The 27,459-nt window shown below is 42.8% G+C and overlaps 1 protein-coding gene across 3 annotated transcripts; it reads right to left on the reverse strand.

Moving 5' to 3' along the window:
- Nucleotides 1–221: 221 nt before the first annotated feature.
- Nucleotides 222–27,327, reverse strand: coro2aa (coronin 2Aa). 3 transcript variants are annotated; one of them, XM_037471141.2, is made up of 12 exons: nucleotides 26,997–27,327; nucleotides 11,184–11,384; nucleotides 8,881–8,997; nucleotides 7,841–7,990; nucleotides 7,400–7,579; nucleotides 6,664–6,780; nucleotides 5,771–5,875; nucleotides 5,587–5,683; nucleotides 3,434–3,546; nucleotides 3,229–3,319; nucleotides 2,598–2,839; nucleotides 222–1,313 (listed from the first exon to the last, which is right to left on the reverse strand). In XM_037471141.2, the coding sequence occupies exons 1-12, from the start codon at nucleotides 27,009–27,011 to the stop codon at nucleotides 1,173–1,175; spliced, it is 1,569 nt and encodes a 522-aa protein (XP_037327038.1). In that variant the 5' UTR covers nucleotides 27,012–27,327; the 3' UTR covers nucleotides 222–1,172. The 3 variants fall into 3 exon arrangements, with proteins under 3 accessions (XP_037327038.1, XP_037327039.1, XP_037327040.1); XM_037471142.2 differs by lacking the exon at nucleotides 26,997–27,327 and adding an exon at nucleotides 16,121–16,396; XM_037471143.2 differs by lacking the exon at nucleotides 26,997–27,327 and adding an exon at nucleotides 13,053–13,184.
- Between the last annotated feature and the right edge of the window lie 132 nt (nucleotides 27,328–27,459).

Below are 27,459 nucleotides of genomic sequence, written 5' to 3' on the forward strand. Positions count from 1 at the left end.
TAAAAAAAAAGCCAAAGAACATGCGAGTAGGTGATTATCTCAATGTAAATCACATCTCCAAACCTGAACTCCCACTATCACTCACCGGAGATGTGACCTGCTCATATTTTACCTTCCACCAAAGAAGCAACTACTCTTTCATCTTAAAAAATACAAAATAGAAAATCACAGTGTCATGTTTCAGCTTTTTAGAAAGAGCAACAGAAGACATCCTATTAAGGAAAAAAAAAAAAACATTCAGGAGTAGTGGAACACAAACGGACCCGAGAGTCTAGCAGGACGACGGCGGCTCTCCGATGGCTTTAAATTGTTTCATCACAGTGACTCAACCTCAGGAAAAGAGAGCACGCGTTCTGTCCTTTAAAAAAAAGAAAGATAACATGCTGTATTTTTGGAAAATTACAATCGGGAAGTACTTTAACAAATGGTACTTGGCCTGTGTTTTAAAATAAATATAAAAATTAAGAACTGCTACATGGCATCAGTTACAGAATTGGCTTACACAATAGCTGCTGTCAAACACATTGATTCATTTAAAATTTCCCAGTTATTCAGAAAATAAAAACAAATGTAGCTCAATAGAACGCAAGAACACAGACGGGATCATGACATTGTCATTCATTTAGATCGCTCCAAATCAAGCATACGTTAGAAATACCACAGCCACTTACAGTAGTTTAAATATTGGAAAAATAAAACAATCACCAAGCATTAAAAATAAATTCAGCGTCGTCGCACAATCACACGGGATGTGAGCTCCTGCCCTGCAACTACTGTCAAAAACGCGCCGCTTGGCCACATCGTTCAGTAGAGACCAATCACCGACATCCCGCTTTATCTCCTGCTACAAAGACCATCAAAAGCTAAACATTTTTACAATTTACTTGCATAGCTTTGAAGCGTACAAAAGAAAGGTCAAGGTCAACAGGTGCAAACAGTTTTAAATCATGTTACGGCCGGGTTGTGATTAGATACGTGAACTGAGTGTGTGTGCACCCCGTGTGGAGCGGACACACTCGGAGAAAGACAAATCGCCCGTGTGCAGCGACTGGAGGGATCATTAAAAAAGGTCAAGAGGCGAGTCGGGACTCCTAAGAGCAGGTGTCGGCGGCGGGGGGGCGGGGGTTGGTACGTCCGTACGGTGATGGGACCCTGTTGGTTCGGGGCAAGTCTCAGAGGGAGTTCTGGTGAGGCTGAGAGTTTTTGATGTTCTTAATCTCCAGCTCCAGCTGTTTGACGCGGACGTCCCTCTGACTGAGGAGCTCCCTCAACCGACGGATCTCCTCCTGCTGCTTGTGAAACTTTGTTCGCAGCTGTGGACAAAAAAAAAAAGACACACGCACAAAAATATTGGAGTAAATCATCGGCACTTTCAGGCTTCAGTTTGATTCGCTCGAAAAAAATCCCTCCGATTCCTCCGACTGTCCAGCTGCCGTAATCCAGGTGATGTTGATACATTCATCTCAGATATTTAAAGAATACAGTTTTCAACCTGAACCCTGTACATGTTTGGCGTTTAAATGACAAGAAAACTGCTCAAGAAATCACACAGCGTTATTGGATGTTATCACATCAGGCAGTTCTGTCCAATAAAAATACTTTATTATGGACAACATCATGGAAAAATGGGTCTTTGCCTTTTGCTGGTCGGTTTGTTATTCTTAAATGTCAAGTCAAAAAGCCATAAAACTCATTTCAATTAACACTCGGCCCCGCCCCCTGTCACGTGTCCAACGGGAACAAGTCACATGACCCAATTACAAACAGAAAGCAAAATGTACAAAAGGTGTTTTATTTTCTGTATTGTCCGCTCCATAGCTTTGACACACTTAGGATAACAACCAGGGATTGTCAACAGCAAAAACAAGGCCCGTTGATGGACGTAAATTGACGGTGGGTAATTGCCTGATGTGATGACACTGCAGCCATTAAGCGCATGTCGGCTGCAGCGTTCTCCCTCAATACTGGACCATTTTCTAAAATTGTTCATCCCATAACTCACTTAAATACATAAAAACACAGGATGGAAAATACCAAAGTTTTAAGGCTGATGATATTTCATGATACCATGTATCATGAAAAACAAAAACAATTTGCTGGTTTGTACCGAGCCATTGAATCCTATGGGATTTGCTGAAAATTGTTATCTACAAAGCCTGTGACACAAATGGAAACACAGACACACACCAATACAATATGTGGGTCTCTAGATACAGAAGTAGGATTTATTGTCAAACGCAAACATCACCAGCAGCCTTTTCCTTAGGCTTTCTGACTATATTTTATCTAAGGTTTTTGCATTTCTCAGGTCTAATGTGATTAGTGGAGTTTGTTTACGCTGCCCGACAGGACCCAAAAAACTACTCGGCCTCCTTTGCACGTTCTCGGGGAAAACATCTTTAAATTGATATTCTTATTTATGGCTGACAGGGCAATTTTATTATACCAAAGTAAAGATGCCAACTAAACATCAATCAATGTGACGGCTCAAATATTTCTCACTTTAAATACTTTTTCCATCTTCCATTTTGGTTCCAACCATCCCTTTGAAAGCAAAACTCCTTAAAAAAAAGAAAATTAAATAAATCATCCGGTACCTCGTTCTCCGTCCTGGGCGGAGAGCAAAGCGCCAGGTCCTCCCCGTTGCTGACCGGCGTCCGGCTCCTGTCGTCCTCGGTTTTGCCGCCGTCCTCCCTGCCGTCTTTGGTTGCCACCTGGTCCTGAATGTTGGACAGTTGCAGCGCGCCCGGCCTGCTCTGAAACCTGCGCGTGACCTTCGTCATCTCGGAGTACGACTCTGCTACCTGACTTCCAGGCTTCAGGGACATCAGCACCGGACCTGGAGGGCAATGAAAGAGGAGGAAGAGGAGCGCAATGTTTTCTCAGAGATTTCCTCCCATGAATAGTTATGAATTTAAACTACCCCACATTTTGTAAAGTGGTACTAATCTGCCCTACTTTGACCAGTTGCGACATCTGCTAATGTACTTTTATTTAAAATGCTGAAGGAGAGGATTTTCATACTCCTTTTACATTATGGAACTTTTCAACATTTAACATATTTGTATAAATTTCTCCTCCATCGGCCATTTCATCACCAAATGAATATTCAGCGAGCCATGTGTTGTTATATTTGATCCCTGATTATGATTTAGTTTGGAGCGGTTTAACCGCACGCCTGTAGACCTCATACATTTACAAATGTGTCACACAGACATTATTTCTGACCTTTATCAACGCCACTCAGCCACTCCTCTGCAGACAAAGCAGGCTTGTTACCAGCAGTCATCGGATAGATGTCTTCTTGGTACGACTCCGACTAGAAATACATGCACAGTACATTTTCAGACCTTTACAAAAAGGTGTCATTAGCTCCAAAATGGATGATTCATTGTCTATGCTCTGGTGTTTGTGTTGTTGGATACGGGCTCACCCTGCGGGGTACGATCATGGAAAGAGGCTCGATGAGACTCTTGATTGTCACCAGTTTGTAGAACCTGAACACCTCACAGGAGCTCACATCCAGACCTCTCTTGGGCATCACACCTGAAGGAAGACACACGTAGCGAGGCGGTTTCACTCAGTTATACACAAGACCCACTTTTTCTGCTAGGCTACTGGTGTAAAAATACATTTTGTTAAGTTTTGTTGAGTGTTAAGAACAAATACTTTACAGAACAATTACTTTACAGTAAAAGTGTGCTGATTACCTTAGGTAAAGTAGAAATTTAAGTGAACATCAATAATCAATAATATGCAATATTAAAAAGTGTTCAAAGGCCCAGATGTACATGTATCCTCATATTGCTATAGACAAATCAAAAGTATCAATGCAGGACTACACTCACCGGCCACTTTATTAGGTACACCTGTCCAACTGCTCGTTAACACTTAATTTCTAAGCAGCCAATCACATGGCGGCAACTCAGTGCATTTAGGCATGTAGACATTGTCAAGACAATCTCCTGCAGTTCAAACCGAGCATCAGTATGGGGAAGAAAGGTGATTTGAGTGACTTTGAACGTGGCATGATTGTTGGTGCCAGAAGGGCTGGTCTGAGTATTTCAGAAACTGCTAATCTACTGGGATTTTCACGCACAACCATCTCTAGGGTTTACAGAGAATGGTCCGAAAAAGAAAAAACATCCAGTGAGCGGCAGTTCTGTGGGCGGAAATGCCTTGTTGATGCCAGAGGTCAGAGGAGAATGGCCAGACTGGTTCGAGCTGATAGAAGGGCAACAGTGACTCAAATAACCACCCGTTACAACCAAGGTGGGCATAAGAGCATCTCTGAACGCACAGTACGTCGAACTTTGAGGCAGATGGGCTACAGCAGCAGAAGACCACACCGGGTGCCACTCCTTTCAGCTAAGAACAGGAAACTGAGGCTACAATTTGCACAAGCTCATCGAAATTGGACAATAGAAGATTGGAAAAACGTTGCCTGGTCTGATGAGTCTCGATTTCTGCTGCGACATTCGGATGGTAGGGTCAGAATTTGGCGTCTACAACATGGACAGCATGGATCCATCCTGCCTTGTATCAACGGTTCAGGCTGGTGGTGGTGGTGTCATGGTGTGGGGAATATTTTCTTGGCACTCTTTGGGCCCCTTGGTACCAATTGAGCATCGTTGCTGACCATGTCCATCCCTTTATGACCACAATGTACCCAACTTCTGATGGCTACTTTCAGCAGGATAATGTGCCATGTCATAAAGCTGGAATCATCTCAGACTGGTTTCTTGAACATGACAATGAGTTCGCTGTACTCAAATGGCCTCCACAATCACCAGATCTCAATCCAATAGAGCATCTTTGGGATGTGGTGGAACGGGAGATTCGCATCATGGATGTGCAGCCGACAAATCTGCGGCAACTGTGTGATGCCATCATGTCAATATGGACCAAACTCCCTGAGGAATGCTTCCAGCACCTTGTTGAATCTATGCCACGAAGAATTGAGGCAGTTCTGAAGGCAAAAGGGGGTCCAACCCGTTACTAGCATGGGGTACCTAATAAAGTGGCCGGTGAGTGTATAACCACCTGCAGAACAGGCTCAGTACCATGCTTTTAAATTCTGTTCATTCTACTTTTAAATGACTTTGGTATTTATGTACATTTAATTTGACTGTTTCAAGTTCTTAATTGTCATATAAACAATGCCTACCCACAATATACTAGTGAAAAAAGTTCAGTTGAAATTGGAATACGTTTTTTGCCACAGGAATTCAATTTGAATTGAGTTGAATTTAAACAGTTTTATGTTTGTGAGAAACTGGGAACATTTTAAAACTAGGATCTAAACTGCTCGGTTTCTAAAACACGAGTGCAGGTCTGACTGCATGTCTCACTTCACACGATCTACAACTTTACCTCCAAGAGCCGCTTTGGCTATTCAAATATTGCAGGCTTATTTGCACAGTAGCTTTGCTTAAAGGTGAACGAGAGTCAACTCGCCAGGCGGCGGGTAGAGTTTACAGAGAGACACATTTGACACGCATCTAAGTAAGTAAATTGTTAAATTTCTGTGCTTGATTAAAACAAAAACAGTCACAGTGTGTGAGTGTGTGTATTTGTATTTCTTACCCATTCCTTTCTGAGGTAGGTTTGATCGGTACTCTGTTAAATAGTGGATATATGGTTTTTCTGAGCTGATCTCATAGTACCTCATATTTCCGTCACCCTGACATTGACAAGAGAAGACTTTGTAACAAAAACATTACAATTCATGTTATGTTTAAGGACCGACCGGCTGCTTTCAGAGACCCACCTTCCCGGCAAGGTAGAGCATGTGTGTGTCGGGGTCGTAGAAAGGAAAGAGGACTCCTGACGAACCATCCAGGTTCTCTTGTGACAAAGGCAGAGACAGATCGTCCTACAAACACACACCAGGATCAATTAAAAAAAGAACAAAAAACACATAAGCACCAGCAACATGAACAACATTCCCTGATATCAGAAACACGCAATCATTTAAATCCATTTCTACATAAAAACCACTCTCTGGCGGTGAATTAAAAACTCTGAGTGCTTAATCCCAATATCCGCTTTGGCCATAATCCTCCACCCACGACACACTCTCACAAATCAAAACACACCAGAATCTATAAAGTTGTCCACTAGATGGCAGAGTTCTGTTGGTCAGAGAGTTTCCACTCGAGCACCGTGTTGACCTCAGAGATCACACATTGGCATTTGGTTGTTATTTTTTTAGTTAGTATTAGTTCAATATACAAGGCCATGTGGAACAATTTCTGATGAACCAATGATTTGTTGAACCCCCATTTCCCAAAGTTCATGATATCCAAAGTATTTCCACTTTCCTCATGTTTTTGTGTAAACATTTTGTTTACAATTATCAATTATCAAACAGGGCCGTCTAGACTCGAGACCTCTCTGCCAAATATAAAATATTAAGAATTCTTTACTATTGTCCTGATTATTAGGTTCTTCGTGCTCTATTAATTTTGTGGACGTGTTCTCTTTCTTCCTGTGTGAATTGTCTACATTCACAGTCAGACCGAGTGGAGCTGATCCAGCCAACAATCTGCTGATTAAAACCATGAAACGCCAGTTAAAGCACAGAAAAGGCTAGTTTGTGGACATAATGAGGTGAGGTAATTCTGCCACAAAATACTTCCTGTGTTGCAAATTTGCTCTCACCTGATCCCACAGAGCAAACTGCCGGTCGTTGTAACGCGACGTGCCCGACGTGAAGAGCATCTTCAGGTTACCCAGGAACAGCACCTTGCTGGCTTTGTGCGTCTTGCAGTTGGATTCCTGCAAACACAACATGCTTCAAGCAAAGCAGATAGCATACGAAAACATTGGATGTGTACAGTTTTTAAGTAATCTAAAAAAAAAAAAAAGAGTAGGGAAATAATAAGAGCTCAACATAACAGCAGAGAGCCCAAATGTTCCTTGTGTCTCCTCCACAGCTTGTTTGGCAGGCCGAAGGAGCACGAGTGGACTGATGTAAAGTGTGTGAGTCAGTGGCTGGTGACCCGCAGGCCTGGAGCCATCCCGTGGGCCTCTCTAGGCAGAGGTGTAAGTTTTGGCTGTGTGGTGCTGGATAAGTGCCTGGGCTTGGAAGGGGGAGAGAGGCAAGAACTCCCACGTGCAATATAGGCCAGGATGCTGTTGCACAAAAACATCCAAGGCTTGTGGTTTTTAGGGGTTTCAAAAAAATATCTTAATTTTTTTTTCCCAGAGGAATGTTAAATTACCCGACTTTCCTTCAGATTTTAAGTCACCATTTAGTCAAAAATTGTATTTTCTGAAAAAAAACAGGAAAGTAAATAAATAACATTCCCATCCACAGATTTTCTTTCTCTACAGTTATTTAGATTAACGACAAATGTCTTAAAATAGGTAAAAGACAACACACACACGCACGCACCCGCTGTAGTTGTCCCGAGCGCGGGTCGAGGAGCCGGACCTTCCTGTCCTTGCAGGTGGTGGCCAAGAGGCTGCCCTCTGTGTTGAACGACATGGAGAGGACCACGTCTGTGTGGTGGCTGATTGTCCGCACCGGGTTTTTTATCACCTGCTCCGGACAGTCCAGGTTCCAGATCATGATCTAAAATGGGTTTCAAACGTAAAGACACGCGTACAGAAGTGACACTTTAAAAGTCTGCTTCACAAGCACTTTTTATGTTCCTGGATACGGATCATTTTCACTGGTTAAAAGGAGAAAGAGAAGCAAAGATGTGACCCACAGTCTAATTTAAGGATACCCAGTCGCCCCACTTTTAACTTTGCTACTATCTATCATGTTGTGTGAAGAAGAATCGGGCTGCTAATACACAACACACGGTAGTTTTGTGTGTCTGTGTGTTACCTGGTAGTCATAGCCCGTGCTGAAGAGGATGTTGTTGGCGGTCGGGTGCCACTCGATGAGGCCCACTCTGCGGCTGTGACCCTGGAGCTCCTTCCACGCCGCTGTGAGGTTCTTCAGCACACCATGAGGAGGGATTTCCCACACTTTCACCTGTACACACACACACACAAACAAAGCCACATGAAGGAAAACACAATGTAGCTAAGAGCATAAAGTATAGGGTTATATTTTAGTACAAAATGGACGCACCCAAGGAGAGAATAGTTTTTAAAAATGATTTGACAGCTTTATTAACAAGTTACTTTACAGCTTCTGACAGAAATGTGTGTTTACAAAACCTGAAATAGGATGTATTCATGTCAACAGCAATTATAGTACAGCTTAATTGAATCCTCCATTAACAAATCTATTTTAAACATTTTTGAGACATCTTTACTTAAAAAAAAAAGGTCTTAACATGAATGTCTCAAATGTGAAGATCATCAGCATTTCCTTTGAGTTGTTTCAATATTAAATCTAATCATTTTGAGCTTTAGCTGTTTGGTTGGACTTTGGGAGTCCACCACCTGATGGCCGTTTGGAGGAATGAAAGTTTAAGGCACTCATTAGCTTGACTTTTCAGACCCAAACGGCTGCCTTTCACAGGGTGGTATTAGCATTAAGTAAATAATTTTACTACTTCCTCAACCTCTGCAAACACACACATAAATAAAGAAACAGTAATTGCTCGTAATACTTAAAAATCTATGAAAATAGCCAGTACAGAAACAATCACGGGGCGACTTAAGTAGGGAATATGAATGACACACTTTACAAAAATACTCTTAAACCCAACTGACTTCCTTGGTATTTCTTTGCAGGGGGATTCGTTATCTGCCGAGTAAGAGCTGAGGAATGTGTGGAATGACTTCTAGCGAGTCTTGAAGGCTGAACAGCAAGGCAATAAAACGATCTCCCTGCCGCTACACGCTTATAACGCAGGAAAATGATGAAGCGCGTCAGTCAACCATTTTGAAAATGTACTTTGTGCGTGGACAAACCGTGGAGTCCTCGGAGCAGGAGGCGATGCAGTAGTCGTTGAAGGGATTCCATTTGATGTCCAACACGTTGCCTCTGTGGCCAGATATTCGGGGATGTTGAGGGTCCACCTTGCCGGTCTAATGTAAAAAAACAAAACAAATGAAGATTAAATGATGGAAAACACAGAGCGTACCAACTGAGTCACGTGCGCTGTTGGGTTGAAGTGTAGTGTGGCATGTAGCGTGGCATGTAGCGTGGCATGTAGCGTGGCATGTAGCGTGGCAAGTAGTGTGGCATGTAGCGTGGCATGTAGCGTGGCATGTAGCGTGGCATGTAGCGTGGCATGTAGCGTGGCATGTAGCGTGGCAAGTAGTGTGGCATGTAGCGTGGCATGTAGCGTGGCATGTAGCGTGGCATGTAGCGTGGCAAGTAGCGTGGCATGTAGCGTGGCAAGTAGCGTGGCATGTAGCGTGGCATGTAGCGTGGCATGTAGCGTGGCATGTAGCGTGGCAAGTAGTGTGGCATGTAGCGTGGCATGTAGCGTGGCATGTAGCGTGGCATGTAGCTAGCTCAGCAATGTGAAACAGCTAGCTGGCTCTCTTCAAAAAGGTAGCATCATCTTTTTAGACGCAGTTCTGTGGCTCACCAATTCACACGTTACATCTACTTTGTTGTGGGCCATTACATCCAAAAAGAATCCATTAAATTTGGGTTTTACTTTTAATGATGTCACATGACATTTTATTCCCGTACATATTAAGCTCCATAAATTTAGCATTCTATTTCTTGAATGTATGCATCTTGTGTGCTTGTAGCGGCTAACGTAACCTCATGCAAAGGTGGTTGAAGAGGTCTTGCAGATTTACTTTCTTTTTAGAAAGATTTGTTTTTTTGGAAACCAAAGATTCAAGACCGCTTCATACAACAGTTTTCATACATACACACAGTGCCGCAAGTCTCTTGACACCAACACAAAAGCACCACAAACCGAAGGTGGAAATCACACAAACCGTTTGTGACACACAACCTGATTTTCCGGGATACTGTTGCAAAAGTCTTACTGAAGAGTTTCTGCTTGCAGGTGAGGCGTATGTGGGACATGGGAATGATGTAATAATTATCTGTTCTTTCCAGCACCCTGACACATGCACAAGTAAGTAAACCATAGCATTTTTGTTCAATGCGCTAACTACTTTCTCCACAGAACAATGGCTTATCTGTGGGTGCGCACACATGGACGGGAGGGGAACACGGGCATGGACTTTATGTAATCTGGAGGTGAAGGGTGGCAGATGGGAAGGACACAGTGAAAGGAGGGGGGGTGGGGGGGGGGGGGGTGGAAGAGGGGGAATCAAAAGATGAGTTATGTCATCCCTAAGCTGGTACGGTGTCCCAGCCCATGACAGCAGGGTGGTGGTGACTCACGAGACAATTTTAAAAAGATGGAGGCATTCGGAGGGTGCGACAAACGGAGGGAGAGGCATCCGGGCTTGATGGATGGCTCTTAACCGGACGTAGAGAGGAGGACCCTGAATTTACACCACCACATTGCTGAGAAGGTCTGGATCCGTTTACTGGGGGGATCACCATGGTTACGGATAACACCAGTGAATGTGATAATACGCAGTGGTGTCCGGGAGATTATTTTATTAATCGCATTCAAGCTGAAGTTTGTGAGTGAGACAAGATGAAACGAGGGGAAAAAAACACCAAGCGCGATGTTTAGGTTGGAGGGAAGGAACTGCCGGGGGGGTTTCCTGGTATTCGGAGATTTAGTTTTGGCTGCTGATGTTACGTTTATAATCCGAGAGCAGAGCTGTCTGTTCCAGGTGTGCTTCGTGTGCAGGAGCAAGAGAGAAACAATTGGTTGTATTATACAGACCGGAGATGAACCTAATACAATTATTAATAGAAAAAATTAAAATTAAATTTTCCCAATACCCTCTCAAGTGAACTTCCACTCGTGCATAAAAGTCTTGTAAAGGTTGCCCAGCTTCTTGCATGAAGCATACGTCAGTTAGTTAAATATCTCATGTTGGCCTTCCCGCTTGTAAACCTGCTAGGTAGCTCGCTGCAAAGAACAGTGCAAACAATCTTCTTACACTAAACAAAAGGAACAAACCACAACGAACTACAAGGATCATAAGCAATGTAAAATCTGTTATTTGACCGCAGTGCTTTTCTCAAGCTCTTTCAAATCAGACTGAATTGCGATTTTATTTCACTTAAATTATTGGTCTGACTGAGTTGATTATTTTGACACATGCCACTTTAGGAAGATGACATCAGTCCGTATAATCCGCCATGAGGTGGAGATACTCACATGGTTGATAGACAGCACCAGAAAGGCCCCTCCCCCGGCGCACTCAGTGATGACTGCCAGGAAGCGCGGGTTGACTGCACAGAAGTGGTTGTCCTGGACGCTGCATGTGATCGGCACGCCATCATAGCAGCTCTCCTTGGTGGCGGCCTTACCGAACACGTGGCGGAACTTGGAGCTGCGGTACTGAGGACGCCATGTCATCTAAGAGAGGGAGAGTAGGTCAGTCAAGGAGAATCATCTGTTTATTAGGTTTGGACCACTCTTTTTCTCTCACAAGTAACTGTAGGTGTGATGCCTGATCCCCTAAACAACAAGGTTTAAAAAAGAAAAAAACAATTTCATTGGGTTGAGCATTAATGGGTAAGAATTATACCCATATGTAAGTATTACCCAAAAGTGAGAAAAAGTCATAAATATTGTTCTTTGTTGAGCATATGCAAGCTGTCTATTCCGAAGGTTTGGTACCATCTATAATAAGCGGGCCACAGGAATTCTTCCATCTAGCAGTAGTAGAAAAATGTAAAAAGAAAGTATAACTGCTCTGAAAAACAAAAGGGGAGTTTTTGAACACAGTAAGAGCCGTAAAGCACTCATTATCCACACATACATATACACATATTTAATTTGTATTTAATTACTGATCCAGAGGGTATTATTTTAGTCCAACCTTTATTCCCCATTGTTGGTTACAAATGTTAGCTTTTGCTTGATCTTTAGTCTTAATGGTTTATTTCTGATTATTTAGACTCGTGTCCCACAGTAAAACAAATAGGATAAAATAACATATTTAACACTGAGCTTGTCCCTGATCAAGATGTTCAAATGTGCAATGTGATAGAATGCCCATTCAAGCACGGATATCTGTCAATCAGAAGGGTTGTACTTTAGGTCAACGCATGTCTGGGAACCACACTATGCGATAGTGTCATTGTGACGAAGACTGTCGCCACTTCAGAGCTCAATAGAGATTTTTATCAAAAAATGGAAAAACATTGCCATCTGGTCATGCCGCATTCTCCAAGCCGCATTCAATGACGTGCAATGGACTTTCACTGACTAGAGTTAAGCATTTGATCCTTATTTATGGTCTCAGATGAATGAGCTCTGCACATTATTTAATTAGCTATTGAATTATTTATTTATTTATGTGTTGAAAATGAAATGTTATGGTTAGGAACAGATTGTTTAATGATATCAGTATTACAGTATTCTCGATTAAATTACATCTATTGGCCTGCAAAGGGGATTTTTGTATGAAATACGTGGACATCCGGGCATTTCCATAATACTACATCAATGACGAGTGGCAAATACTGAGAGACTTCCCTTTTAACCACTTTCCTTGAGCTAGTCGATGCACATGTCATTATTTTGAGAGATAAGTGGCTCTGGTCCGTCGGGACGACGTCTGACCAGCCGGCATGTCTGCTCTGCTACTCTGCCTGCCTGCTGCCTGCTCATTACTTATGAATTAGGAGTGGAGGAGGTTGATGGACAAGATGTTAACGGGAAAAGAAGATGACTCAAACAACATCAACAACAGCAGCAACAACAGCACAGCGAAAGCAAGGAAGCAAATGGACACAAAGTAAGACAACGGGAGGCCCGGCACAAATCGCATCTCAAAACAAGGAATGTCTGATTTTTTGGGCTGTTTATGATGATGGTGAAACAAATACAACCGTGATTTAAAAAAGAATTGTCGTATAAAATAAATGGTTGACATGGCAACGGTTTGGCTGCAGGATTTCTGTCTGGAAAGCCGGCGGAAAGCAGGGTACGAAACCGACTGACTGACGGAGAAAAATGTGGTTAAAGACAATGACGGTGGAGATTGTGACTCTGCGTGTCTCGGATTACTCTTCTCACCTTCTACCCCCGAGGCCATCGCAGAGAGCCTCGCGCTGGAATGTCTCGCTACCCGAAGAGACGCTTCATTAACATCTCAGGTGTTTAACAGCCCGTCTGCCTCTCGCAAACTATCCGTCACGTCCACACGACCGTCCTGGCAGTATTCACTCAGGATACCATCATGTTTATGTCAGACCTCAATACACAAACACACACACACACACACGTATTTATTGTATGAGTAAATGCTATCTTGCTAACATCAAATAGTCCACTTCTGTGTACTCAAATGTCTCCAATAGGTGTTGCAAGAATAGGCGGCCAAAAGACATTCTTGATCATTATCACCTCTTTGTGCGTGCGTTTAAAAAGATATGCAACCTGCTGCAATAACAGAAAAAAAAGGCAACTTCGTCGTTGTAACTTCAAAATGCAAAATGCCAACTCCCTTGAAGCCATGCGAGAAATCCTTATTGAGCTCGCTGGAGAGAAACAAACCAATTCCCCGCTTTAGCAAACGCTCTGCGGTGCACATGTTAGGTTGACATAATCAGCGCTCGTGTATTGCTGAGGCTTACAAGACCAAAAAGGAGAAGCGTCCAGGGAGGTAAGCGGAGACATCTTGTCACATCTAAAGCGGGTTGTAATCAGGCCAGCGGCAGCTTCCTCTCAGCTGTGCCTCGCAGCAGGTACACAGCAGGGCTGCAGGGTGGGCGGTTTGTCTCACAGAACTGATGACGAAAACAATACCATGGCTATTATTACCCGCGGCTTCTTCTGCTGATCAGAGGACAGCCAGGCACGTTTCACTGACAGCTTTAAAAAAAAAAAAACGCTTTTATTCACAATGAGTCTTTGATATTCACGTCTCGCAAAATAAAATTGAAAAATTGTCGGACGCGAATCTATTTCCGTCCGTGGCCAGTGAGTCACAGCAGCAATAAAAACAGTCATAAAACCAACCGAAAACACTGTTATGACAAGAAAACAAGATACTGGGACATCTGGTTTGCGGGCCCTGAGTTCTTGTCCTTTTTAAGCACCTCTTAACTCATAAACTTGTACACCAGCAGCCACTCCTCGCTTTTGCTTGCCAGGGCCCGATGCTGCAGGGTTCAAAGTTTAGTTACTCGAGTCCAGATATTGGTTACTTGAGGCTATGAGCGGCGAGACAATTTGGACAGACTCTCAGTGATCTACAATCAGTAACTCCGACTGATGCAAGGTCTGCAAGGACTTTCATCCCCCGCCCCAACAACGAAGGCCACAAAACCCCGGACCTGATCCAAAAGGAAACACACACACACACACACACACACCCCATCCGCGCCTTCTGAATCAGTAGATGTAATGTTTTGTAAACGCTCCACGTGAAACACAAGCCGGGGGACGTGCAGGTGTGAGCAGGCCTCGAGGCCCCACGTTAGCAGTGCGAGTGTGTCCACGCGTACATCAGGTGGGACACTTCCCCGCTTTGGACGGTCGGTTGTCATTGAGATTATTCAGCCTATGTTTTGTAATAGGATAACAGCCAACTTGGTAATCCGAGAGCCGCTTCATTACTGTAGAGCACGCGCGCGTATGAGTATGAAAGGATGAGACGGCGCCAGAGCGCGCGCCTCTGTTTCCTAAAGGGACAATCCACGTCGCGCTCGTTCTGTGCGCCGTCTGTGCAAGAATCCATCCCGTCTCGCCCCCACAAACCCAATATCTGACAATAGTCCTTTATTGTAGAAGGCAGTTGTATGACTGATTTCTAATGATTAACGTGTACAGGAGTCTAAGGAGGAGGTGAACTACTAAACGCCTCTTTAAATGTAGGATCAATAGGAAAGCTGATTTTCTTGGCAGTTGAGTTGCATTGTGGGTAATGCACACACCAAGTATACCTTTGGTAGAATTTCTCTAGACAGCTGGGCTGGTGTTGGAATGAAAACGAGTCCCTGTGCTACAAAAAAAGTCCAATCAGGAACATCAAAAAGTCAGTTAAGACAGCTTTTCTAAAACAGGAAAACTGTCTCCAAACGTTTATGTTTACAACACAGAACATAACATTAAGTAGATGGTTAGTTTAAGGATTAACAGAATTAACTCCAAACCATAACGTGTAATCTGTGAGACAATAGGACACTTGAACACAGACTCTCTATAAACCGACGAAGGACAACAAAAACTAAAACCACATCGTTCAGTCAGACTGTGTGTAGAACAGTGTAATAAAGTTGATTTTATGGCACTAATTGAAACCAGCTTTACGAAGTGCGATAATACAAGTATAAAGTACAGCGTAACTAAAAAAACCAACAACACACAGTTTGGGCAAAATTTCCCCAATTGTTGAGGCTGGCTTCACTTCTACAGCTGCGAGGAGCAGCTCTGCGTGCTCATTGGCTCGGGAACCTCGACGTGAGCAACAGAAAACCAGGCGCGATGAAAAGACCTCAAACAGACCGGGACTCAAACCATGGAGGCAGATATTTCCGTGAACGGCACGTTTTGAAGGGAGGAATGGCACTATAAATAGACACTTGTGGGGATGGTGGAGATGACTCGACCGGGATGGTGGATGATGGAGTTCTTTTCACTGCCGTGGAACATTCAGTCTAATAATGAAATATTTCTTGTCCGTGAGCCAAAATATAAAATTGCTTCCACGCTTGGGGAAAGTGAATGAGTGGCTACACCTGTCCAAGGTCGAGCAATAGGATGATTAATCTAAAAAAGGAGTGCCGCTCAATCGCACGTACAATAAATCCGTGCAGTGCACGGAACGCTTTTTCATATTTTTTCAAAATATGCACAGATCAAATGCAAAGAGGTGGTTTAAAAAAGGCAGACTTGTTTCAGCCTGTCTTCATGCACATCAACTTTAAATCCCAACTGGGAAAAATGTCAGCACACACACACACACACACACACACACCGTGAGACATTTGTGGACAGAGGTCTACAGAGCGAACTATCAACAACATAATACTAATAATTGCAGAGGCAGATCCAGGAGGGAGAAGGATACGAAAGATATTAAGATATGAACTACCCGAGGTAGTAAGAGACAGTCCCACTGGGAGTGGAGCAGCACTCACCCTGTCGAGTGAGTCGACACCGGCCCGAGAAGGAGCAGCGCGTCCTCAGGTGAGTGAGGAAAAGTTACGTCTTTGAAAAAAACCCTCGTCTGGTGTTACCTCAAGCACATGGATTTTTTCTAAGCTCTCTCACTCTCACACACACACACACACAGTGCAAAAGTCTGTCCCTGCGCTACTGTCCGAGCGGAGTCGTAAGCCAGCTTCTCCTTCTTTGATGTGCACAGTCCACAGAGACAGACAGAGGAGACGGTGGGTGTGTGCGTGCAGCATGAAGCCGAGTGCGTGTGTGAACAAGCAGGGAGGGGAGAGCAAAGGGGTGCGTACACCCTCCCCGAGAGGGAGGTGACTTCCAAGAGAGAGAGAGAGAGAGAGAGAGAGAGAGAGAGAGAGAGAGAGAGAGAGAGAGAGAGAGAGAGAGAGAGAGAGAGAGAGAGAGAGAGAGAGAGCAGGTAATCACGCTGCCTCACTCTCTCTCTCTCTCTCTCTCTCTGAGCGCCACTCCCTTCTCTCTTCATTCTTTGTTTATGGTTTATTCTGCCAATTAGAAGAAAGATCCTGATCCTAATTAAATCCATTGAAAAGTTTTTCCCTTTGCAGGCCGGATGTTGTCCACTAGACACACTCAAATTATATTTATATACAGAACCAGTCAAAGACACATTTTCTCATTCAATGAGAAAGTCGATCCGTGTGGCGTTCCTCCGAACCCAGTGGCGGCGATCACTCAGAATCAAAGGCGAAGCATTACATAAAGGCACATTAGCACTATAGGCTAGGAGAAGCTAATGGGTCAATAAGGGCACATGCTGAAAAAAAGCTGGCCTTCACACTGTCAAGCGGGATTGTAGCCAAAGGGCAGATCAATGGTTGTTATTGCACTAACGTGCACAGGCACGCCATTTCTAAAGTGATCATCATCTGTTCCTTAATCTGCAAGGGTTGGATTTTAGCCTGGTGTTAGAGCTTTCATCCCAATTTGTCATGTTTTTGAGTAAAATAATTCAATTTATCCTGTAAATACAATTGTACTATAGTGAATCCGTTTGAAATGAAATATTGGACACCATTTTTTTTTAAACAAACACATCTCCCCCCCAAATACACAACAAAGTCCAACAGTCCCAAAATGTCTATGAGATAAGAAGTGTCATAAGAGTCTGTGTGACAGGGTTGGCCGATTTGGACTAAATCAAATACTACAACATTTTGGTACCAAAGGCCGATATATTGTTATTGTCACATTGTCTTGCAGCGATAACAGTTGGTTGGTTGAACAATCATCATTTTTTAATAAGTAATCATCAGTAATGTGGATATAATTATGAGTAGATAAAGGCCAGTTAAAGCAAATCTAGGACCAGAACATTCCTCCATTTCCTGTAATGCAACTTTAAAACCGAGAGGAAAGATATTACAATATTATTATAATATATAAGGCTTGGTAAAATATTTTCCTATCTCCACAACAATTTGTTATGATAAACGTTTTCCGCTAGTTTAATAAAATAGTCTGTAGAATAAAACCACGTGGTAAAGCCTATTTTCTACACTTCCGAGTGAATCAAACACCCGACAAAAGAAAAGTATCGAAATATTTTCAAGTGAAATCATAGAGAAAAAAAAAACTGGTCCACCACGATAGCTCAAAGAGCTCGGACCACAAGGGATCGCTCACTAATGACAGATCCCGCGGTGACAAACTAATAGCTGGCTGCTGTGCGAAAACTGACGGCGCAGAGACGCCACGACCTTCGCCCCCTCGACTGGGTCGTCCCCGATTAGCCGTCCGGCTCTGTTGTGACTGCGAAGCACCTGGTTTCAGTGACAAGTGCGATCCCACGTCTGCGCCTGGGGCCTCAACGGCTGCAGCGAGGTTCGGGCGTCCTGCGCTTCCGCCGAAGCGTTCACTTCATGCTTTTAAAATGCTCCAGCGTTTTTCGCCAACTGAGCAAACAGTGCATTTGCATTCAGGTACATACACTCAGCTGAACAGGTGCAGTCAATTGAATCCAGTGTACACAGAGCGCTCCATCAAAGACAGATTCATTTACACCAGTGACTCAAATAAATCCCATTAACGTGAAAGAAAATAAATGTCCTAAATGACGGGTTTGGGCGACACCTTCCTGGAAATGACACCCTCTTGCATCGCGTCATCTAAAAGGCATCGCTTTGCGTGTTCTGAGCACACGAGAACAGCTTCACGCTGGTCAATTCATCGTTCATTTGCATATTTTTATGCTCTGCTTTCGGGCGAATGAGGAACCGCCTGCCTGAAAGGATTCTGATTCATTACACTTCCTGGTTGATTCTAGTATTATTCAATAAATGGTGTGATTGAAGGTGGTTCAGAGACAAAATGCAGTTTATGGATATATGTAACATTACTTTAAGAATAAATGGTGAACTTTTAAACGCATTTCACAAATGAACTTTCCTACTTTCACGAAAATGTATGCTCCAACATCTAGTTCTAAAGATACATTTTTAGTGTTGGTTGTGACCAAAATTTAGATTAAACGTTTAACCAAAATATGTTTTACAATGTACACATTTTGGTAAGATAAGGATTTGATGATCGAATGATCATTTTAAGTACAAGAAAACAAAAACAGGTGATGCCTGACAGGTAAACTAATGGAGTCCAAGTTGGGAATTTTATTTGCTGAGCTCACTTCTGTCTGGCAGTTTACGAAACATAAATTTAAGAGAAACCAAAACCTAGAAAAGCAATTTCTGATCTTTTTTGTTTTAGCGTACCGTCATCAATGATAAAAGTCTCTTTCTTATCCATTAGGAGCGGAAAAAACTGATGAAGATAAAAAGAAACTACCAAAAAAACATGAATCAAAATGAGACGGAACAGGAATGATCAAGTTCAGATGAGAATATAATCGTGTGACTCAACAGGTCAAATCTAAAGTTCACTCAGTCATAGATTAGCCTTCTGAAGTGTGTTCATGAAAAAGGGTGATTAACAATGAGGAAATGATGTGGCCAACAGAGTATTGGATAGGATGATCAAAAGACAATTTAAAAATGTGTTGCGAACATCTGTGGTTTCAAAATAAAAGCCATATTTCCTCATATGGACGACTTAAAAGCTCATTGTGTAATAGTGATCTCACCTCATGATTACATTAACACTACATGAGTCACATGCTAGCATGCCTGTGCAGCGCACCTCATTTCTGATTCACTCCAATGCAACACAGCTGTTTTCATTCAGTGATGTCACAGCCTCACTCACCTGCTTGCGTCAGGCTTTGGTAGCAGAAGACTGTTTGGACAGCCAATAATCTCAGAATTAACAGCATTTTAAAGATCAACGCCCATGTGTAAGTTTAAATCTGGTATATATTGAATCACTTGCCAGCTGTTTAATGATGTTAAAAACAACGTTGCGCTATCTGGCAGAAGAAAAAAAAAAAAAAAGAACGGTGCGCATCAAGGAGTGAAACTACACCAAACATCGGCTGGGTTTGACGAGCTGGAAACCAAATCAATTCCTTTGTCGACTTACGGGAAGAAGGTTCAGCCTTGAGACATGCTGGATGGAGGATGTATTGCAAACAACACATAAAAGAGAAAATACAGATAAACCGTAGGCGGCATTTCAAGTACTTCCCTTATCGTGATCTGTTTGATAAATGAAACAAAAGTAGTTTTTCTGATACTTTCAACATGAGTAACTATGTAAATGAGGGATTGGATTGTGTTTCCGTGTCTGCTCATCAGACAGAACAGTTAAAAACAAAAAGGAAGCCTTCACTGAATGTGATGCTGCTCTATTAGGAAATTGCAGGCCACTTAAATGAAAAAGACAATCCCCCCCATGTGAGATGAGGTAATACTAATAATACTTTTTGTGCTTTTCTAGATACCGAAAGATGCTTTACAAAGAGAGACAATAATAAACCCAAACAAAAAAGAAAGAGAAACAAGCGTAGAGGCGTAGAGAGTGTGTCAGAGGTCGTAGCCTCCAGAGGGCTTCTGTTATCTAGTATTAATTACAACTAAACCAAGCTGCTCTGCAGCCAGTGGCCTCTGCAAAGGATCCTGACACAATTAAAATTATTCGGCCTCAAAAGGAAAAAGGGGCGAGGCCAGAAGCAAAAAAAAATTGATGTTCCAAGATTAGCTAAAAATGCGCTGCTTGAGGATTTCGTATCTTCAAGAGGTGCTTTTTATTGCAGAATTCACCATTTCTATGAAATATTAAATGCCAAAAAGGCCGATGGATGATTAATTATTCAGCAAAGGAAACGAGCGTGTTCCTCAGAGCAGAGCAAAGAAGTGGCACGGATCCTGATCACTCAAATTAATAGTTTATTAATCAGTGAGCCTCGCCGTTCAAGGTCATACATCATAACAATAGTAACCGTAGTCAAGGTGAGTTTCACTTTCTGCGACTCGAGGGGATTAGCTGGCCTTTAAATAGGCACAGCCTCTCTCCGTAGACAATACACAGTCAGCGTACTGCTGCTGTGCTATCAGGCCGAGGGAGCCCCCCCCCGCTAACGAGATTACCTGCATGAGCTAACTGCATTAACGTGTTGTGATACTCCACACACACAGTGTGCAGCTCGCCGACGTGCTCGCGCCAAAGTCTTTTGTCGGTGTCATCTCATACCGAGGGGGTTAACGTCAAAATAAAGAGTACAATCACACAGCACACAAAACTCGGCTTAAAACTTGCACCGGAAAGATTTGTTTCTGAAGAGAAGCTAGTCGGGCTGTAGCTAAATTCCAACATCACCATGGTAACCTCTGCACGATGACAATGCTAACAGGCTGCTGTTACAGTCTAAAGCTGGTTGGCGAGGTTGATCAGAGAGTTAGCAATTGCAGGCTCAATAATCAAAAATAAAAGGACAAATTTATTGATATATATATATATACATAATTATTCCCTGTTTGTACTTTCAAATAGTCTTAAGGGAACATAAATACCATAAAATAGTTAATTCAACTATAGACGTTTCACTTAAAACGTAGTGAAATATCTAATGCTGTTGACTAAATCAACCGACAGTGGGGGGTTTAAATAATTGGATCAGGGTAACTGTTTAACTCAACGTGTAAGTAATAATAACATGTGGATCAATTAAAGTTGGCCGGTCACCAGGCACGTAAGGGTTTACCCTCCTGGGAACATGAATCTTGTGATACAAGATTTCAAGATTATTTCTTTCCCCATTTTAAAACATATTATTGATCTGGTCCATTTACTAAACGTTGAAGCCTTTATTCAGTTGCTCTCCTTGAGTCTAATGAACAAATGTACACAGCACAGCATGACTGGGAGAAAACATACATTTGCACCGACTGCATTTTTCATAAGGTACAACCAAAGGAGCTACTTTAGGGCTGTGGAATCAATATAGCACGCGCGCACACACACACACACACACACACACACACACACACACACACACACACACACACACACACACACACACACACACACACACACACACACACACACACACACACACACACACACACACACACACACACACAATGAAACCGTGCTGGTTAAATAAAAACATCCGCTAGCTGTATCCATCAATTGAAGAGCAAAAAAATCAATTCGAACATGGAGGGAACAGAGGTTGTATACTAGCGAGTGCCAACGTGCAGCATACAGGAGGATTGACAAGTTAGGAAGGATGACGAACAGAGGGACATTTCTCTCATCTTTGTTTTTTGGGGCTAAATATTAGATAGTTGTGTATTTTTAAACTTTTTAAAAAATGCTTGAAGAAAGGAGGGATTATTTTCATTTATTTTCCAGTGTTTGCTTTGCACTACCTTAAGATAGATGTTAAGATTTTAGTCAATTCCTACAGATTCAGTAAGATTAAGTAACGCACATGCTTTTCATGTATCGTCATTCAAAAACAATTGGTTGGTGATTTTTTACAAACTCGGACGATAAAAAACATTTATTGCTGTTGAAAGATTTTTCCAGAAATGCTTGAATATCCAATAATCCAAAAAACATGAAAGTCATGAAAGTTCTTCAGCTCCATTTATATAAAACCCATATTGAATGTTCTATCATCAACATTGAGTAATATTTTACATTATCATTCAAATATATTTCTATATTCGTCCTGGGTCATTTAATAACAAACAGGAGCCATTTAGAGCCACTTGCAAAGGAAACAGTTCCAACTTGAGAATTGAGTTGAATATATTTTCGGATTTTCAAAGATTGCAGGGTATTTATTTTTTGGGAAAACAAACACTGAAGTCACAGCAGCCACAGAGCATTTCTAACCAGCAGTGTCAAATTATTGAATAGTCAGTTAACTCTGTCTCTCAATGGAGCGCTGAGTATTCCTCTTCAATTTGGGATACATAGAATAACCTCCCTGCAGCCTGAAAAACTGGGCCAAGAGCACGGCATAAATCCAAAGACTCTCTTTTTTATCCCCCCCCCAAGTAATCCCCTCCATGTTTGCCCCACGTGGGACCAGATAATCCTCAAACAGTCGGACAGCTGTCAGAAACGTGCAGGACAACCTGCCCCTAACCTCCTGGGTACCACTGATGCAAAGGCAAACACTCATTTTTAGTTTGCCGTGTAAATGACCAGAACCTGACAAATAACAGCTGGAGCTGGTTGAGTTGGGGTTCGGCTGGTGGTCTTTCTGTTCGTAAACAAAAGCACAGAGAGGTTCTGTGGTTACGTGCACGCTCTCCGGTTACATAAGAGCATTTTAGGCCTTCCTGAACCATTGTAGGGGCGAGTACTGTAATCATCCTCGACATCCACCAGCAGATTGTTTACTAAAGCTTGTGCACTCAAATATGGCAGATTTGTTTGAATGAATTTGGCTGCTGCCTTCAGTGCATCAAGTAAATATAAACATCCACCATCAAAAATCATCACTTTAAAAGCAAAGATTTACAACAAAGATGATGAATCTGCTCCTCTTGACGGAGTTAGTGATCAGACTTTTTTTTTCACATCAATCACAAATTTGAACGAATATGTATTTGCAGCCATAAAGAATAAAACTGCAACTAGCAGTATGACCATGATCACTAGTTCACAGTGGGTCAAGTGAGCTTATGTTAGTATTATGTCATCACATCATCAGTGTTTACCACCACCGCGTAACTTTGCACGAGCGGCCACTGCTGAGCAACGTCACCGGACACCAGTTGAATTATTCAACTGAGTTTTAGAGAACCCAGTCCATCATTAATCCTATTCCAAGGGATTTTTTTTTAGACAAAACCATGGGTTGGACGCATTAGTTTAAGAATCCTGACGGAAGCAGAAGGAATGTGTTTTTAACGGGCTCCCTGAGGGTTTGAACGCGGCACAAACGACACGCGGCGACCTCGGCCCAGCCGGGCGGCGAGCTCGGGCTCGGGTCCCGGTTCAGTGCGGAGCGAGCCACGCGGGGAGCGGCGTGGTGATGGCGGCGGATGAGTCAGGATGAGTTTTGTTGGGGAGGAAAAGTCACGTTTGAGGCATTTGGGGGTTCTTCACGCCTCTGAGGCACAACGTGTGGTTTGACAGAGGAGGTGATCTCACTCACCTTCAGGCGGTTTCGGAGTCGTTACTAAATCGGTGATTCAATCCACTATTAAAAAACAAAAAAGGCAGTGCGCGCGCACACACACACACAGAAGGGCCGCAAATACACTTTTTTTTGCTAGTAGTTACACAATCATTCATGGTTCCAGCTGCTCAAATTCTATTAATGTGGTAAAAATATATACCATAGTGAAAGTCCTGCTCTGTGCTGCTGCTCTTAAGACACATGTTGCTGTTTTGAGCTAACTGCTAACATTAGTGTGCTAACACGGGCACAACTACAATGCTACCGTGCCGATTTAGTTCCCATGGTGGCCATCTTGGTTTAGCGTGTTGCTAACCCATGCTAATTAACACAAAGTGCATATCAGGAGAACACGTAATTCAGTAGGCTTCGACCTATTGGGATAGTTCCAATGTCAAAACATAAAATCACAAAGGATCTAATTTTATCTGATCAACAGTTTCAAGTTTATTCTTCAATCACGACAAAACAATATCACCTCAAAATTCTATCTTTTCTCAAAAATCGCATCTGTTCATACCTTTCGGTCCATCAACGAATTACTTAATTTGTTGTTTCAGCACTAGTAGCCACAACAACAACAACAACACATTCTGCTCGTTGGATAGAGGCTATCACGTTATTGCACAACCACCACTTAGCAGCGACAAACAGGCTCAAGGGCATATTTGTTTAAAAGCACGCCTTCAATTGACAGCAGTGATTAAAGCAGCTAGGACTTTGACACCTGTAGCCGTTTGTGTATCGCCTCGAAGGCCTTGGACTCATCTTGTTGTTTGACGTTGGGTTTGATAGAGCTAAAGCTAAAAGAGGAAATCATTTAGAAGGAAAGCAATGCGAGCTTCTGAATAACCGCTTGGCAAACAGCACAACTATGTGTGATGATATGCAAGCAATGACATGCTGGGTTTTATGGGCCAAAACTAAAGCGCACAAAAGATTTCGCAAACCCCAAATAAAACATCTGCACACTGCCACAATGGTTTTATGTTCATCCGGTTTATTTCCAACAGCCTGAGTTTTGTGTTTCCCCCCAAGTGAAGATGTCCGGCCAAATTATAAGTCCAATGCTAATTTTGCCAATGGATAGATGACAGACCTCTTTACACACACCTCGAGCTGGCATGACAAATATTTACTCCACAAGTCTTGACTCACGCTGTCACACGTCGGCAACATATTTCCGCCTGAAATGCCACACAGGTTTTTGTGAATGAAGACACAGGGATCTTGCTCCACTGCACCCAGGTTGCTTTCCTATATCCAAAATATTTGCATCACTCCACAGGCCAACACCTCATACATTCCTTTTTTTTTTTTTTTACAAGTGATCTTGTCTCCACAAACCAGAGTATAAGTGACCTAAATGTAAAGCAGCAGGGGCAAAGAAGGGGGCAAAGCCTATTATTAAAGTGGGTAAAGAACTGTTATATTTAAGGGAACAGTTAAATCTCTGTTGGGGGGGGGGATCGATACTACTGTGGTGTCGACCTTAAATCTCACAAAGAAAACATGTAAGCGTATCTCCCAAACCGTTGAGCCAAACGTTGAAGCCCGACTTCCCCGTCTCTGTGGTAGCAGTTATGCAAAACATAAATGGAAGGAGAATAGTGGAGTTCAGTTGAGTGAAAGTTGTTTTGCGCTTGAACCTGTCATGCTGATGTCGAGTCAAATTATAGGGAACTTATAATATTCCTTATTTTAGTGGGTCTGGAGCCCTCTGGGCCTCAGGCTGTTAGGGGAAGCCATAAATATAACAAAAAAGTATACTTTCTAATATAAAATCATGCCACAATATGGAAAGTAAGAAATATTACTCATATTGAATTATTGGCCCAGAGAACTTCCTGGAACTACTCGAATATCAAGAAGCGGCCAGCCCCGTGGAGAGTGATGCCACCCTAGAAGAGCCCGTTGAAATCCTAAATCCTATATTTCTCCCACTGTTTTCCACATGTGGTGACCATTAGACTCGGGTCATTAAACTCAGAGCTCTCAAACTGCTTTTTCCTTTGTCTTAAAGTTTGTTTACGTCCGTCCAGACAAAAGTGAGTAAAAACAATGGATCCAAACCATCTGTTGGACTGGTGGACAGACCCGGGTACAACCACCCACAGAGCCCAAATAATAGACTTCATTGACACTAATGACGTGTTGCATAAATAGAGATTACCTTCGATTAATGAATACAAAAGAGATATGTGCAGAGGGCTGCAACCAATACTTTTAAATTCAAATCATCGGTTTAGATGTGCAATGATGTACGTTGTAGGAAACTTGACCCCAAAGCATTCATCAATTATAGAGTGTTCTTGGGGATAGCGTTTCAAACGGTCAAATAATCAATGATTGTTGTGTAGTTCCTTTGAACGACACACATTACATGATCTACACCTCAAAGATGTATGGATCTGTATCTGCGAGTTTCTGAATTTGAGAAGTGGGGAAACTCCAAGGATTCTTCAGACAAAAAGAATGATTTAATCTAGCGTTTAAATATTTAGTCAAAGAAACAAGTCATTTAAGACGAATTGCATTTGCTGATTCAGCCTTTAAAAACATTTCACTTTACAAATAGACTAGTAAAAGGTTTTTGGACTGTTCTTCCTGCTGCTCAGACTGCACAAGCAGTGCTCCCTGGACCACATGACACGAATATATATATATATATATATATATATATATATAAAATCAAAAAAAAATTTAAAGCCTAAGAAAGGAAATAGTGTTAGTCTTCTCGAACTTCTCAATGTCAGTATTTGGTACTTTACTGTAAACTGGAGATATTGGGGTTTGTGATTGTTGTTCTTAGATGACAAGACTTTTTCAGATTCTAATTTTCACCTTCCTCCAGTTTTCAGTCGTTTTGTAGGCACAGCAAATCTTCTTTTGTTTTATTCGACACATAACTACCTGAAGATCATTCTAATAGGCGATTCAGTAGGAATGCGCACTTCTTAAAACCCAGTCACAGTATATGGCTTTGTAGTTTGTTCTTTTCAGAGGGAGAGTGTTAGAAAAAACACATTTAAAAGACACAAAACAATCACCTTAAACACTCTCTCTAACACACGCACGTGGAGTTGTGTTGCTTTGGAGGCTGAGAAGCCGCGTGGCAAAGCTGCACGCTTCAAGTGTATATATATATTTTAAAAAGCCTCTTAATGTAAAAAAAAAAGAAGTGTCGGCAGGGCACTCGGTTCACGTCGCGGCGCCGCAGACACACAACGACCGCGACAGGACATCCGGACACCGACGCGCCGCTGGAGTTTACGCCCAAGTACACTCACCTTCGAGACGGTCATGTGGCGCGAGAGGCGTCGGCAGGTGGTGTTAGTTTTGTTTCCCCCCCCCCTCCACCTCCTAGAGAGGGCTGGGTGAAGGGTGCTGGTGGTGCCGGTGGGAAGCAGCCGGGCGGGGTCGTGTTAAAACACCGCAGGTTGTCGCGTGGTGGTCAGTGAAAAGTCACGATGACTGGCTCGACCTTCAGAGTCCCTACCCGCCACGCGCACACGCACGCGCACACGCAGAGACAGCAGAGCGATACAGCTGACCGCATTGGCCCAAAGCCCCCTGAACGCACCGCGCCGTCACCATGAATAAAAGGAACAAGACAAGCCAGAGCCGGAGGGCGGAGGATGAGGAGAGATGAGGGCACAGGATGCGAGGAGGGAGAGGAGGGAGGAGGAAGCGCAGGGGCGAGGCAACCCGGGTCGATTACAAAATAAATGGCTTCTTTTATTAAATTAATTT

This window comes from Pungitius pungitius, chromosome 9, assembly GCF_949316345.1.
Source record: "Pungitius pungitius chromosome 9, fPunPun2.1, whole genome shotgun sequence".
Lineage (NCBI taxonomy): Eukaryota > Metazoa > Chordata > Actinopteri > Perciformes > Gasterosteidae > Pungitius > Pungitius pungitius.

Coding starts and splice junctions, on each gene's coding strand:
- coro2aa (XM_037471141.2), bottom strand. Junction 3,547..5,586: donor CCTACCTCAGAAAGGAATGG/GTAAGAAATACA, acceptor GTCTTCCTTCAG/GTGTGATGCCCAAGAGAGGT. Junction 1,314..2,597: donor CGCCCAGGACGGAGAACGAG/GTACCGGATGAT, acceptor TTTTGTCCACAG/CTGCGAACAAAGTTTCACAA.